The sequence below is a fragment of the Monodon monoceros genome, unplaced genomic scaffold, assembly GCF_005190385.1.
Source record: "Monodon monoceros isolate NGI ecotype Baffin Bay Population unplaced genomic scaffold, NGI_Narwhal_1 Super_Scaffold_14, whole genome shotgun sequence".
Lineage (NCBI taxonomy): Eukaryota > Metazoa > Chordata > Mammalia > Artiodactyla > Monodontidae > Monodon > Monodon monoceros.
This window is the reverse complement of record NW_021703770.1, coordinates 16,840,715-16,857,008: the sequence shown is the minus strand read 5'-3', so window position 1 is coordinate 16,857,008 and position 16,294 is coordinate 16,840,715. Positions and strand designations below refer to the sequence as shown.

Below are 16,294 nucleotides of genomic sequence, written 5' to 3'. Positions count from 1 at the left end.
GAAAGGGTTACAAGCTGCCAGGTGAGAGATAAAGGGGATGATAGACATACAAATATACATACCCCAAAAATAAATGTGACACAACTTGCATATGCAATGAAGTAATTCTAGCTGTACAGACTTAAGCATAAACTCTACGGAATTCAGAAAGTGAGAAAGATAGAACAAGGTAAGGTTAATAGGTATTAAATACTTTCCACATCTAATCTGTAACCCAGGCACGTGACATTTGTTTCACATAAAGTGTCTTTATAAACTATAGGAGAGGGAATAAACATAAGAAAGGAACCATATTAGAAGAAAAATACAAGAACACAGAGACTCTTAAGGAAACTAAAATGTATGAGAGAGGGAGAAAGGATATAAGGAAAGCGCTGAATCAATATATTTATTTGAGTTTAGAATTAGTGATCTTCTATGTAATTATAAAAATATATTGAAATATTTAAAAGCCTACTATTTAAATATGTTAATCAATGTACTTTACAAGTAATATTCCAAGATCGTACTAATAATCAGAAAGATGCTTCATGAAACAAATTCTCCTAAAAGCCACATGTACCAAGTACTGATAAGCAAATTATGTCTGCTGGAAGAAGACCTACTGTTCCAGAAAAACACTGAGTGTTTCAATTGGAAGTAAAATAACTGACCTCTTCTTAACGTGTCATTCTCTTTAGAAACACAATCAAAATTAAGACTTAAAAAAAAAATTAAGATCTTTTAATGAGGTAAAAATTCAAATGGATTTAACTCTAAATATTTCCCAAGCCGTCATCAAACATTTTGCAATGCATTTCAATCTTTGTTCATAAAAAATAATTTGAAACAAATTCTTAACATCAAAAGTTGGACTATACTGCCGCCTAGTGTATAGTTAGCATACCTGAATAAACGAGAAACTAATTTGAAAAACATTGAAACATATTTATAAGTATTAAAACTATAATTTGTTGTAAAAGTTTTGGTATATATTACCAGTAGCCCTAACAACTTTTTACCACTATTATATGCAATCCATATTAATAGTCAAAATAGGATATTTTATTTTGACCCGTGATAATCTAAAGACACATGAATTATAAAGCAGAACATTAAATATTTCTTAAGAGGCAATTTCTGAGCATATTTTTATAATTATGAAAAGTAAAAATAAACAGTAAAGCATGGAACGTCTAAATGTCATGTCAGACCTTATAATAATAAACATGCCCTTCCCCACCACCACCTTTGCCAAGAAAATTATAGGCAGTACAACACCAAACAAATGGTTGCATCCTGACAATAGACATTTATTTTTATTCACCATTTTAGGGAAGTAAAAAGGAGTGTCTTCACAGTCTAACACTTTGCTCATTTAAGTAAAAAGCTAAAAAAGGTCCCAATGGGGAAAATGCTACCAAATCTAGGAGTACAGTTTAAAGACTAGCTTATCAAGAGTTAAGGAAGAAAAAATAAAACTGTGAAATGGCAAAAGGAGGATCTGCTTTTAGCAATACTGAGGACAAGCATTTGGATTAGAAATTTCTCCCAGTATATAACTCTAATGATAACATAATAAACATTAGTGAAGTTAACAGGATTGCTTTTTAAATCTTTTTAAAAGCATGGAACTGACTAGACGCCAAAAGTAAAAGAAAGGACAAAAGAGTCCTAGGGCTGGCATTGGCCTTGAGGGCATCAGTTTAGTGCAGGCCTTGGGTTTTACAGGACTATGACTTCGGGGTTAGGAGGTAGGATCAAGATGACCTCATAAACCCAGCTTCTCAACAGAAAGGCAATACTCAGGGTGCTGAGTGAGGAAATGAAAAAACAAAAGTCTTTCCTGAGAGATAACTGCTGAACTATGAACCTGACCTTACAAGGCCCCAAATTCACCCTTTTTATGGGGACCAAAATCCAGGGGTCGAAAGTATAGCTTAAAGAGGTCTTAGGATGCCATATATATACATATATATATGTATATATATATATAGGTATATACATATATATGGCCCCATGTACCTGCCAGAAGCTAAGTAAATCTTTTTTGAAGAAATTCATTTTTAACGTAGGTCTCAAAAATTCCCAGAGATGAAGTTCCAAGGTACATATACTTTCCAAGTATCCTGAACAGAAACAATAAATTGCAAACCCACAAAGACCACAAATATCAGAATCAGACATAAATGCTAAGAATTACGTTTAATATCTTTAAAGAAATATAAGAGGGAACCAAAGTATGACAAAGGGAACAGAAGACTGTCAAAACCGACCAGCAAATTTGAAAAAGAAACAAACAGTAAAAGCTTCAAGAAAAGGAAAAAAATACAATAATTGAAGTTATTTATGTATGCATAATCTGATTTCCAAAGGGAAAGGACAGAGAATAAAGGGAGCCGATATTAGAAGATACATAGAAGAGCTGACGAATTTTCGGAAGACACCAATCAGCAAGCAAAACAAATGACAAAGCTCAAAAAGAAACATATAAAAACCAAAGCCGACGAAAAGATCTTAAAAGTATTCAGAAAGAAAAGACAGAATACACACAAAGAAACAATTAAAGTGACATCTGATATCAACAGTAATAATGGACACTAAAATCTACGTGAATCATAGTTTCAAAAGGCTGAGAGAAAAAAATCAGTTATCCTAGAATTGCATATAAAAGCAAAACTATCTTTCAAGAATGAAGGCAAAAATATAGCTTCAGACAGAAAAGGAGAGTTCACTATTCAGAATGTTATGATAGGAATGTCAACAAGAAGTACTTCGAGGAGAAGGACATTGATCCCAGTTACAAGAAGCGATCGTAAGCAAAGAAGACCATAAAGAATCAGTAACAGTATAAGACAATAACAAGAATGCTGAATTTTAAGAGTTTTTAAAAATCTTGAACAGAGAAAACATACAGATTGAAAGGTATTAATACGTATTAATAATCTTCTAGGGGCCTTGATTTGATTTTGAGGAAAGTAAAGATATTGATTAATCCTAGACTTCTAATAAGCAAACTCAGTCAAACCAAAAGAAGGCAAGAAAGAAGGGGATAAAAAAAGAAAATAAAATCTAGCTCAGTGAAGTTTAAAATTAAACTGTAAAATGATATATGAGGCAAACAAAAAACTGGTTGATATAGCTATATTAATATATAAAAAGAACAGACCTCAAGTTGAAAAGCATTATTGGAGATAAAGAGAGTCAGTATATACCTTGATCAATTCCTTAAGAAGATTATAATCCCAAACTTAAGTTAATTCATCTAACACTAAATCTTCAAAACATACAGAACAAAAAACTGACAGAACTACAAGGAAAAATTAATAAATCCACAAGTGAGATTTTAACATAACTCAGGTAATCAGTAAATCAAGTGAACAACAACAACGAAAATGTCAGTGAGAACATAAGATTGGAACAACATACTTAGCATATTTGATATAATGGAAATATAAACATATATACACACATATAAACATACATCTGTCTCCCCCAAACATTTTCAGCAATCATATCATATTCTAGGTGATCAGGCAGATGTTAAGAAATTAAAAAGAAAAGCATCAAAATTCTTTGACTAAATGCAAAACATACTAATTAGAAAACATATAGAATTGAATGATAACGAAATAATACCTATCAAAACTTGTGTGATATAATAAAAAATACTATAAACTTACTGCCACTGGATCCTTCTGGTGAAGCTGAGCGGCTGTTACTTGTCTAAATCCACCTGGGTAGCTATTAAAAGAAACAAAGTCATTAAAATTGGGAGTAGGCTATGGTACAGTATTCTTGAAATGAACATTCTTTTATAATATGAAAACTATTTTTATTATGAAATTATACTTGTTTCTCGAAACTATGCTGTTCATCAATGTCTTAAAAATTAAGCAGTAACCTATGCTATTTGAAATGCTATTCTCTTAAGTGGTCAAATTAGCAATCATTATTTCATAAAAAGTTCCACATCTTAGAAAATTTCTTGGCTAACTATTTATATTTCTACTGGAAGTTAAAGTTATCCATCATTCATTCATTCACTCATTCAGTCAAACATTTTTATCACTGCTTAGTTTATCACTGCTTGAATTAAAAAAAAAAAAAAAAAGCAAAGTGCCAGAATGTTTCACATTCCCTGACAAATCAGACAAAGTGAATAAGCTAGGGGTCAGGTTTGGAGAAAATAGTGGTAGACTACTTGGTTCTGAAGGCAAGTTAATACTCTAAACAAGTCGTGCTCCTGTTTCCTATTAACAGGAAGTCATATGTTGGTTCTAAGTAATAAAATATTTCATTGTGTTCAGATCAAAATTATATATAAAATGTAGATTAAAAAAAATATTTGGGATAGTACTGGAGGCATCTTGGTAACTTGAATACCCCAGATCCAGGTCTGGAATCTAGGTTTTGCCAGTGGCTACCAGTATAATATTAGGCAACTCATTTCATCTCTTTATATATGACTTTGCTCATATAAGAAAAATGATAATATCTGCCCCATCTACCTCTCAAGATTTTTATCAGAGTCAAGTGACAGTGCTTAAGAAATTTAAAACAGAAACAACATACAGATGCAAGGTTTTATTACACTGAATGGTAATGATTTTTGAGGAAGGGAAAAATAAAATGTAAAGGCAATAGACTCTGCAAGAAAAATGTAAGGTTACCTAAATATGATTCCTTTTATAAGTTTCTTTCAACAAGACTTGAAAACATTTTAAAGATGATTTAGAGAACCACGTTTTAGGAATAAAATTTAAGAAAGCAAATTTAGAAATTTGCTGAGAAAGATGGATAATTTTCAAACTGATGCTCTTTCATTTGCTTCATGGAATTTCAGCCTCAGAAAAAGAAATACCTGTCTAGACTTCTATTCCTGTATTCTTTCTCTCCAGGAAAAAAATACTTTATGTTTTATCACATTGTTATCTTGTATTTTCATATTTCTTTCCCAATTACCTGTAAATTTTATAAAACTTGGCTTGTATATAGAGATTTACCAACAGTAAAAATTACTAAAGATGGATGTGAATTCATTTTTGTTCCATTAAATAAAGAGTTCACGAAAGTGTTTAAGTGTAGGAATGGGCAAAGGCTGGCTAATGGAAGCAAAAAAGTTATTCCAAGCATTTAAGACCTACTTGGGCAAGAGAGGAAAAGAAACAGATGGGAATATCAAAGTCTGCCTGTCTAAGATGAAGGTGCACTTGGAAATAAAAAAAAAAATAATTTTGATCAAGAATGAAAAGCCAACATTTTTAATCATATCTTGCATGACACTGAAGAAGGTATGCTTAATTAAATTTGTACATGACCTGAAACTGAGGGGTTAACTGACACATTACATGACATAATCAACATCTCAAAAGATCTTAGAAGGCCAGAGATACAATTTACATGGAGTAAACTTAAGGTACTACAGTTGATTAGAATGCAACTAAAATACACAGGAAGGAGGATACATGGTTGAGCAGCAGCATGTTTGAAAAAGACCTATAAGTTTTAGCTGATGGTGAACTCAATGTAGCACATAGTGATATGGCCTTGAAGAAAAGTTCCACTACAATAGAAGATTGCATAACTGAAAGATGGTGGAGTCACATTATACCAGAAAACCACTAAAACACAGCCAGGTGAGTGTATTTAGTTAAGAAAGATACTGGTAAGCAGTGATTGCACCCAGAGAACAGTGACCAAGGTATAATGGAGATAAGACATCTGAATGGAAGCCATAAAAAGAACTTTGAAGGAACTACAGGTGTTTAGTCTAGAGAAAAGACAGATCAGTGGGTACTTGCTGATCATTGTCTCAAAACTATCTGAAGGATGTCCTGTGGAAGATATAATTTTACACTGTCCAAAAAAGGACAAAGACCATTCTGAAAGCTAGAGGAGAACAGATGATGACTCAAGAGCATTGAGATCTTTCTAAAATTTAGACCACATCAAAGGCAGAATGAATGGGCTGCCTCATGAGCTAGGAGATAGCTACTATTCAGATAGGCAGACCTATAACTTGTAAGGCATGTTGTGGAGATTTTAGGCATCTTCCAAACTTGGGATTTCACTCACCATTCTTTCAACATCTCATGTGCTTTTAGAAGTTCAAGATGGTTCTGGAAACAGCAGTAAGATGAATTATAGGAAAAAGAAAGAAGTGAGAAGACTAACTAAAAAATGAGAAGAATCTAGATCAGAGAGGTTATATGAAAAGCTTCCAGGAAAAACAAATATTCTCAGGTAAGCATGAGTATTTGGTACAGTATTGCGGTGTCTTTGATTGAGTAAATCATACATGTGGCATGAACAAAATTGGTATTTTCTTAAATTTCGAAAAAACCTTTTTCTTTTAAATAAGACCAATAATATTCTTAAAGTAATATATTCAACTGCCTATCTTCCCTAACAAAAGCATTATCTTACCCAGTATGTGAGGAGTATACTTTTTGTTCCCATTTGTTTCCAGAAAATGCAATGTGCCTTGTGTTCATTATGACAACATGATCTCCACAGTCACCTAGATTTAAAAAGAACAAAGAAAAAGAAAGATTTTATATGAAAATTCTTGACTTTAAGAAAAAGTGAGCTTGGTTTTTTATAAAGCTTATCAAAGTCAAAAAAACACACCAAAAAATATAAAGCAAGTCAGTGCAACATCAAAATCATTGAATAGATTTACGTTTCTCTTTCACATAACATGTAAGCATCAAGAGAGTTGGCTAGACAGTTGGAAAATCAACACTGGAGGGTAAAAGAGAATTCAATAAAGATCCCAATAACAATGACACCTTTTAAAGGCAAACTACTGTTACTCCTATTTTCTCTGCTGATTAATAATTACACTTCATTAAAATGTACTATTAATAATTACACTTCACCACTTTTAAATATCTCATACAAATTTTCCCTTAAAAATAAAAGAGAAAATGAAAACAATATGCATATAGATGAAAAATGGTTTGTTTTACCAACAGGTAAATTGGAAACAAATGTAAAACATCACAATTGATTATTCTTTTCAAATTCAGAGAAAAGAATACTAGGATCTTATGCTTAACTACTAACCCAAGGTTTTTTTCCAAACACATTTAACTAGTTAAATTTAAATCGCCACTAGCAACTATGAGTACACATATACTTGATGCAACAGATGATCTGAAAATCAAAATATATGTTTTGGATTAATTTTCCAGTGAAAAGTACCCCTAGGCCTGTCTGTTCATCTAAAAAAAAAAAAACCTAAAAAGTCAACATGTAAGTTTTCACAAGTCACTGTACACGACAAAATCAAGTAGTCAGAAACATTTATTAAGTGCCTATTCTACTAATAGAAAAACAAACTTCAAAAGATTCTTAAAGGTTATTTATTTGAAAAAAATCACCACTGAGGGCTTCCCTGGTGGCACAGTGGTTGAGAATCCGCCTGCCGATGCAGGGTACGCGGGTTCGTGCCCCGGTCCGGGAAGATCCCACATGCTGCGGAGCGGCTGGGCCCGTGAGCCATGGCCACTGAGCCTGCGCCTCTGGAGCCTGTGCTCCGCAACAGGAGAGGCCACAACAGTGAGAGGCCCGCGTACCGCAAAAAAAAAAAAAAAAAAAAAAAATCACCACTGAAAAAATAAGTATAAATAAGTACAGTATCTCAAAACTGAAGATTACATTATAAGAGGCTATGCAGAGCTTGAATTTGAGTGACAGAATTTTCAGTGAGAAGTTCATAGTTTATATAAGGCAAGGGTAAAGGAAAGAGGATAAAGCAGGTGAGTTTTCTTCATTAGCGTGTAAGGGAATCCAGGGGTGGGAAGGAAAGATCTGGGAACGGGAAGCTTGCTGTTAGCTGGTTGAAAAGGAAAGTTTGACTATTTGGCAAATTAAGTGACTAAAGTTCCCAAAAGTGACCCATGGTGGGCTCCTAAGGCAGCTGGGCAAATGAACCTGAAGAACAAATGAAGAGGGTGAGAAGATACCTACACAGTCCCAAATAATGCCGAAATTACGTTAGCTTTCAACCGGACACTTACAGTTGAAGAAGCTAAGGCTTGTTAAGATTAAGTGATTTGTCAAAGCTCACACCAAGGTATTTAACTCCCTGTTCAGGCTCTTTCTGTGACACCTATTTGGAGGAAAAATGGAATCTTTAACTTTCTAATAAACCTGAATTTATTTTTTAAATGTTGTTTAAGCTTTAAATATGCAAAAAGCATTTTGCGCCATTCAAAACACATTTTTACTTCAAAAAGGATCTTTCAAGGGACATTAGAAAGAATACCACAAATCAGGTGAAAATCGTGTTCTTTCAGCTCTAAGGTATGAACATCTAATCTGGGAAAAATTATTCTCCCTTAATAACTTATGCCAAATCTCTACTGTATTTAATAATTCTTAGAAGCACTTCTTCACTGTCTCTAATTAAAACCAACCAGCAATTAAATCTTTTTTAACTGCACTACGTATTAAAACAAAAGCTAATATTATGATTAAAGCCTAAAATCCTGGATACAGTGCAATCATTTCTATCTAAATTTCTGTTAATCCAAATAAATAGATATATGTCATTTTAAATTTTTAATTGAAACATTTTACATTTTACAATATGCACCAAATACATATAAATTGGAACTCTACTGCCTGATCAAGAGATGGTGGAAGTTAATTAATATCTTTCAAACTTAAAAACTTTTTTTTAAAGTTAAAGTTTAGTAATAAGCAATTTTTAGAAAAAGGAATTGAGTTTATTTACAAAAATTTATCAACTTAGATTTCTGACCTTATTTGATTTCTTTTTGTAATATTAGGTGCTATATTAAATTGCCAAATAAAACTCCAACTACTTTAATCAAAGGGAAAACTCAAAGGTTTATGTCAGGGAATCTAAGGTCTCCTTCATCCAGTGCAACACTGCTTTTACATATTGGGTCTCCTTACAAGATTTGGTTTGAGAAACGTTTGAAAAATAGCTGTTCCAATTTAGTGATAAGCAACAAAGGTTGGCTTTGGCCTTTATGTTTGTTTCCAGCCTTGAAGGACAAATGTCCAAATGCCTACTTCAACAATTGTTTTTAGCATCCCTGAAATTCTGCAGGGCTAATGTGACAGATGATCATGTAAGTTACCACAAAATCTACCGAGTGTAAAGACATTGTGAGAGGAACAAGGTGTGTTGTTCAAATTTATGATAATATGTAAATATTCCTTCTAAAAGAGGCATGCATTCTAGATATAACCTGGAGCAAAAAGCTTCAGTGCTTTGTACAATGATATTCTAGGAGCGAGATGAAGAATAAATGTGCGATTAAGACTGTAAAATTTAAATGACACAGCGTTAATATTTGAAATAGACTGACACAACTGAATAGTAAGAGAGAAAAATACATTAGCTGCGTAACTTTAAGAAGAGCATTCTAAACTTTTTTTTCTAACAAATCCTTAAAAGATTTAAATAAATAATGCAAGGCAGAATACTAGAGATTAGACTAGTGAATTGTTAGAATTGTTTGGTGTGCTAACATTCATAACATTAACCTTTAAGAACTGTGCGAAACTTTCGTTTGATTTCATTCCATGTGCACCAGAAGTATTTTAAGATGATCTAATAACTTTAGATAATGCTTAAGAAAGGTTTCCCTTTGCTTCTTTTAAATGCTCATATGGTTCTCCTCAACTGGTTAATTTGTAGGCAGTGAAAAGAATGGAGTCCTCAAGAAGAATAAGGCACAATCCCAAAATCACCAAGTGGCCTTCCTTTTCCTGTATCAGTGAAAAGCAAACATGTTCAAAGAGCTCCCAAGTCTCCCATTCAGGAGGGCAGCTCTAATCAGAAGGAGAAGGGAGTGCCTATAAAATGGTTCAAATATTGTATACATTATGTATCTGAACATACATACAGGTCCATGGACTTTGTGAGATGCTGTGGCAAACCAACGTTCCACTTATAAGGTTATTTTTTTATGGAAACTGTGGTCTGGGTCAAGATCGAGATGATCTGGAGTTAGGAGAAGAATGCCCTCCTTTCACAAAATTTGGGAGAAGGTGGAATCAGTAGTAGCCACCTAATTCTTCTTAAAGTGTAGCACTTATCTGTCCACTGAATTAAAGTTCTGCTTCCTTACAAGCACGTCATTACTGCAAAAGTATTCCTTAAGTACTGATGAATAAGCGTGCTGCTAGAACACCAGAGGAGCTTTTGGGGCTGCCTGTCGGGCCATCCTTCCCTGGTAATGGAGAATAGCTTTTCTATGAAATTAGAAATTTACTTCTTAAAGAATGAATTGCATTTTTGTTTCACTATATTTAATATTTGGCTTTTATCAGCAAAACTTTGGACTTTTCATGTCCATAAGATGTCACTAAAATCAAAACAAACTGCACGCAATTTTCAATTTACAAATATGTTGTTTTAAGTTTTTTCTAACATATACTGGGTATGTTTCATGTGTTCATAATCACTGTAAACATGTTTATTTGAAAACTGACATACAATTTCCCAGAAAAACAATATGACAAACGATGGTCATATATACAGGAAGGGCTATAAAAGTTAATATTTAGGTGTGATAATGGCATTTGGGTTACATAGGAGAATATCTTTGTTCTTGGGCGACATATGCTGAAATATTTAGGGAGAGGTATAATGATATCTGTAATTTATTTTCAAATCATTGAGTAAAAAATATGATAAAATATTAATAATTGTGTAATCTAGGTGGCTGGTATAGAGAAATTCACTGTACTACTCTTTGAACTTTTCTGAAAATGTGAAAAATTTTATAATAAAAGTTAGAAAGAAGTAAAGGACAAACAACTCAGTGGAAAAATGGGAAAAAGAAATGCATAGACCTTTTACAAAATGGGAAATGACAAAAGGCCAATAAACAAATGAAAAGATTCTCAGCTCCATGTGCAGTCAGGAAAATGCAAATTAAAATGACAAAGAAAGAGCATCTCCCATTTACCAGAGTAGTCAGAACTAAAAAGAACGACAATATCAATGTTGCTGAGATGAGGAATAATGAAAACACCTGCATATAAAGACTAATTAGGTTCCCATTTTCAACCCAGTAATTCCTGTCCTACAGACAGACCTCAGAGAAACTCTTCCACATGTGCCCTGGGAAAGAGGTACAAGAATACTGATAGCAATGTTGTTTGTAATGGCAAAAAAGAGGAAAACAACCCAAATGCTGAGTATGGGTATTCATTTCACCACCATTATTATTAATTTTCTTTAAAATATTATCTATATTTATATATAGGCAGAGGAATACATCTCTATCTATCTAAATATATCTTTGTATATTTCAAGTTTCAAAATAAAGTTTAAACTATGATCAACTACAAAAAATGCTGTTGACAGGTCAGGCAAGATGAAGAGTAAGAACTGATACTTGGATCTTACAGGGAAGTCCCGCCCCCAACAGGTTTTTATCAAGAATGGGATAAGGGATTCTCAGTAAAAAAGAGATCCTTAAAACAGCCCAGGGCTTCCCTGGTGGCGCAGTGGTTTAGAATCTGCCTGCCAATGCAGGGGACACGGGTTCGAGCCCTGGTCCCGGAAGATCCCACATGCCGTGGAGCAACTAAGCCCGTGCGCCACAACTATTGAGCCTGTGCTCTAGAGCCCATGAGCCACAACTACTGAGCCCACGTGCCACAACTACTGAAGCCCACGTGCCTAGGGCCTGTGCTCCGCAGCAAGAGAAGCCACCGCAATGAGAAGCTCATGCACCGCAAGGAAGAATAGCCCCCGTTCACCACAGCTAGAGAAAGCCTGTGTGCAGCAACAAAGACCCCCAACACAACCAAAAATAAAAAATAAATAAAAAATAAAAAAAACAGCCCAGTCAAACATCTTCAAAATTCTATCCTGACATGAAAACTGTGATTACCAATAACAGGTCTAAAATGATACTCACTCAGTTGATGGTACACAGGTTTATGCAATCCTTGAAGTTTAACTGATGCCAGGGCAGCAAGTTTGCCAGGGGGCTGCATTTTCCCATCTAAGAGATACCAAACTCGAGCAAAAGTGGCCCATTGCTTGAAAAGACAGAAGAGGAAACAAAGAAAATTCTAATTAAATGGAAACAGCTGAGTTTGCTATTATATACCATCACACGTAATCTACAGTTAACATCAATAATTATTATGAAAAAAGATCCTATCACTAAAAAATTTTTTTGTTTTGTTCTCATTTCTATTTCTGGAAAAGGGGGATCTGTTCTCATTATTCTGCAAAGATTAACACAGTAATCTTTCCTGCTTGCTTTTCTATTAGCAATATGGATTATGCTCTTTTAAAAACATTCCAAAGATATTATTTCCCTTTACATTATAACTTATATTTTTTGTACCGCATAGAATAGAATCTGGAGGGGTGACGAAAAGCTCTTATGAAAGTAGAAGTTGTTTATGAAGGTCTTCAAAAATATTTTGAGATGGGAAGGTACATTAACATTGAAAGATGAGTGGCCAATTATGAACTAAGACTATTCAGGAGTTTAATTCCAAGGGAGAGTTTAATAGCAGAATGTAGCTGGAAAAGCATTGATGGATGATGTTGAATAAACTTAAATTTTAAAACACTGCCTTAGATAGACATCTTAGGCTGGCGCAGGACTAAACCGCTGTCTTTGCAGTGTCCATCACTGCCTTCAAACTCTAAGAAAAGCACAGGCCAGAAAGATCTTGATCAGATGCTTTCTCTATGGATATACACAAGCAGCCAAACAGTGCTGGAAAAAGTACAACTAGGCTCTCTGGTTTTATCTTAAATTTAATTATCACAAATCTCAAATCAGCTTATAAAACTGCTTACCAATCTGCTGTTTTCCTGTTCTCATTTTTCTAGTCTCTACCCCATTCCACTTTTACATCTTTTGTCAAGTTTATTTCATATATTTTGATGCCATCGTAAATGGTATTGTATTTTTAATTTAAATTTCTGATTGTTGCTAGTATATAGAAATGCACTACATTTTTGTATTTTGGTCTTGTATCCTGCAACCTTGCTAAACTCATTTATCACTTCTAGTAACTTTTTGTAAATTCCAGTTTTTACACAGATGATCATGTCCTTTGCAAATAATGAGCTTCTAGCCCACATACTTTCCATACCTCTCTCAGCTTATGAACTAAAAAAAAAAAAAAAAAAAAAAAAATTCAATTCAATTGTCTACAGGACAATCTTGTTTCTTCAATAAACTGTAAGAAAAAAAGACAGGAAAAGGAACCTATTATTAAGAGAGACATAAAAAAATAGCAACTTATTGCTACTTTGGATCCTAATCCAAAGGAAGAAACCGTAAAAATATTACATATTTATATAATATACATGATGTGTGAGAAAATTGGAAACTTGAACACATACTGGATATTTGATGATACTAAGGAATTGCTGTTAAATTTCCATTTAGCTTTGATAAATGGTAATGGGATTTTTAAAAAAATCCTTATCTTGTAAAGAACATTGAAATATTTACTGATGAAATAATATGAGATTTACCTCAAATTCATAAGTAAGAGAAATAAATGAATGGGGGTACAGATTAAATGATATTGGCTGTGAGATTTTTGAAATTGGGTGATATCTACTTTTATGTATGATTAAAATTATCCATAAAAAAAAACAAACTCCTGACCTCCCTTCCCTACCAGCGACTGCCTCATTTTTTTCCTCTTCTTTGTAGCAAACTCTTGCAAAGTGTTGTCTTTACTTTATTTGTCTCTCCTCCTTCTCTCTTCAACCTACTCCACCCTGGCTTTTATCTTCCCACACCATCACCAGCACACTACTGCCTGCCAAGTTTACCATGACCTTCACATTACTAAATCCACTGGTCAATTCTAAGTCTTTGACACAGTTGATCATTCCCCTCTCCCCAGTATTCTTTCTTCATTTGATTTCCAGGACACCACCCTCTATTGCTTTGTTTTGTTTTGTTTTCCTATCATGCTAGTTCTCTCTTTCTCTTGCCTCTGAAATGTTGAAATGTTCCAGAACTGTTCTTGGTCCTCCTCTCTTCTCCTTACACATTTCCACACAGGCTTCATCCAGACCCATAACTTTAAATGCCATTTGTATGTTTATGATTCCCTAATTTACATCTCCAGCCTGGACCTCTTTCCTGAACTCTACACTTGCATTCAATTGCCCACCTGGCATATACACTACAGTGCTTCTTAAACCATATGCAGCAGAAGACTAGTTTTTCCCCAATCCACTGCAGACCAATACCTGATAGAAAAAACAAAACAAAAAACAAAACCTTTGATAAAACAATTAAAACACTGCCACAATGTCAAATTGCTACAGTTTTGTTGCGGAGCACTGGCTCCAGACGCGCAGGCTCAGCGGCCATGGCTCACGGGCCCAGCCGCTCCGCGGCATGTGGGATCTTCCCGGACCGGGGCACGAACCCGTGTCCCCTGCATCGATAGGCGGACTCTCAACCACTGCGCCACCAGGGAAGCCCTGCTACAGTTTTTTAATGTTTAATTTTACTTCCTGTATTTACCTCATTAGGGACAGGTAACAAACAGTCCAAGGAAGGAATCACACTTGGAGCAGGACTAGACTAAGAGGCGGCTTAGACCAACTCCTGCTCTTCCTCCTGAAACCTGCTTCAATCTCAGCCTTGCCTATCTCAGTTGATGGAACGTTCTTCCGGTTGTTGAAACAAAAAAACCTGGAATAATCCTTGTTTTTTCTTTTGCTATCGGCGCACATACAGTCCTGCAGGAAATCCTGTTGGCTCCACCTTCAAACGGAACGTGACCACTTTTCAATACTACACAGTTACTAAGTCTGTTTTGTGCCACCATCATGTCTAGCCGGGATTATTTCAATAGCCTCCAAACAGATTCTTTGGTTCTCTTCTCCACCAATCCCCATCTCTGTACAGTCTATTCTCGACTCAGCAGTCGGAATGCTCCTTTTAACACTTAAGCGAGATCATGTTACTCCCCTTATTTTGCTCAGTAAATCAAACTCTTACAATAGTCTACAATGCCCTATATGATCCAGCTTATTACCTCTCTGACCTTCCCTCCTTCTTCCCGAGGGGGGTGGGGGAAAGAAACACGAGAGGGGTTGACTGAAAAGGGGAGGGTAGGAGTACCAAGAAAACGACAGCAAGTGGTGGTCAGAATCACCACCCTTTGTGCTTCACCGAAGTATCTCCTGGCCCAAGGACCCGGCTTCCCATCCTACTCAGCTTCACTAAATCCGACCTCCTTCTGTCAGCGAAATGAATGCCATCGAGCTACAAGAGTCCGATCTCACCTGGGGCGCCCTAGAAAAACTCGACATGTTTCCCCAGTAGCAGGACAGTCCTTTTTCCAGGATCCAAGACCTGTCCCGCAGCATCAAGGGCCCGGCGGGAAACGCATGCAGCCGAACATGTCAGATCCTAGACAAGCCAGCACTCGTCTGCTTCTCTGCTTTTCCTGCATCTCCTCCAATCTTGCCACCGTAGCAGTTTCGTCATGAAGCGAGGAAATGATCTAGTTATTGAGAGAATAACCCCCGAAAGTAACTCGCTTGCTGGAGAAGCTGCGGAAAACCAATGGAGGGCACACAGTTTCCAGCCGACCTAAGTAGAAGGAACCGGAAGTGCGTCAGTAGCGCGGGCCTGTTTGGATGTGGAAGCAGAGACCTGAAACGGGGACTCAGCCCTGACAGATGGATCGGTACCTACTCCTAGTGATCTGGGAGGAAGAAAAAGTCCCGTCGGCGGCGGGTGCGGTGGCGGAGCATGGGCCAGGGGCTTCGTCCTCTGAGGGTACCGAGAAACAGCCAGGTAAGCGCTGGGCTGAGAAAGAGCGGGAACGGCTTGCAGGGAGGAGAAAAAAATTGTGATCAAGTTCTGCTGGAGTGACCTGTGTGGAGTTGTCCCAGGAAGCTGTGACTCTATCTGGAGTCGACCTGGTAAGGGCTGATAAAAATATTTTCTCCGTAGAAAAAATAGGGACAAAATTGTGGATGTAAGATTCCAGCGCTCATAAGTTTCCGACACAGTAAATATTTAACTGTATAAATTCCCTACGCCTTGGAAATGGAATTTCTGTTCTTTGGACATATATGCATTCAATAGGTAGTTCTGCCTCCTGTGTTCCAAATGCAGGTAATACAGAAAGGAACAAGATGGAAAAGGATCTTACTCTCCTAGAGTTTACATCCTAACGGGAGGAGACGTTCCACACATAAACTAAGTTAAAATACAAATTATAGGGCTTCCCTGGTGGCGCAGTGGTTGGGGGTCCGCCTGCCGATGCAGCGGACGCGGGTTCGTGCCCCGATGCGGGAGGGTCC

General features: G+C 35.8%; 2 protein-coding genes across 2 annotated transcripts in view; one reads left to right on the top strand and one right to left on the bottom strand.

Annotated features, from left to right (window-relative positions):
• MRPL13 (mitochondrial ribosomal protein L13) overlaps nt 1-15,351 on the bottom strand; it is a 35,675-nt gene extending 20,324 nt beyond the window's left edge. Inside the window, exons 1-4 of the mRNA XM_029222882.1 lie at nt 15,266-15,351; nt 11,898-12,021; nt 6,409-6,502; nt 3,663-3,723 (exon numbers count right to left, since the gene is read on the bottom strand). Coding sequence (XP_029078715.1) covers nt 3,663-3,723; nt 6,409-6,502; nt 11,898-12,021; nt 15,266-15,349 — 363 coding nt within the window. The 5' untranslated portion in view covers nt 15,350-15,351. The remainder of the gene's footprint in view (nt 1-3,662; nt 3,724-6,408; nt 6,503-11,897; nt 12,022-15,265) is intronic.
• Nucleotides 15,352-15,607: 256 nt separating this feature from the next.
• The window catches only part of MTBP (MDM2 binding protein), a 72,379-nt gene continuing 71,692 nt past the window's right edge, over nt 15,608-16,294 (top strand). Inside the window, exon 1 of the mRNA XM_029222807.1 lies at nt 15,608-15,782. Within this exon, the coding sequence (XP_029078640.1) occupies nt 15,665-15,782 (118 nt within the window). The 5' untranslated portion in view covers nt 15,608-15,664. The remainder of the gene's footprint in view (nt 15,783-16,294) is intronic.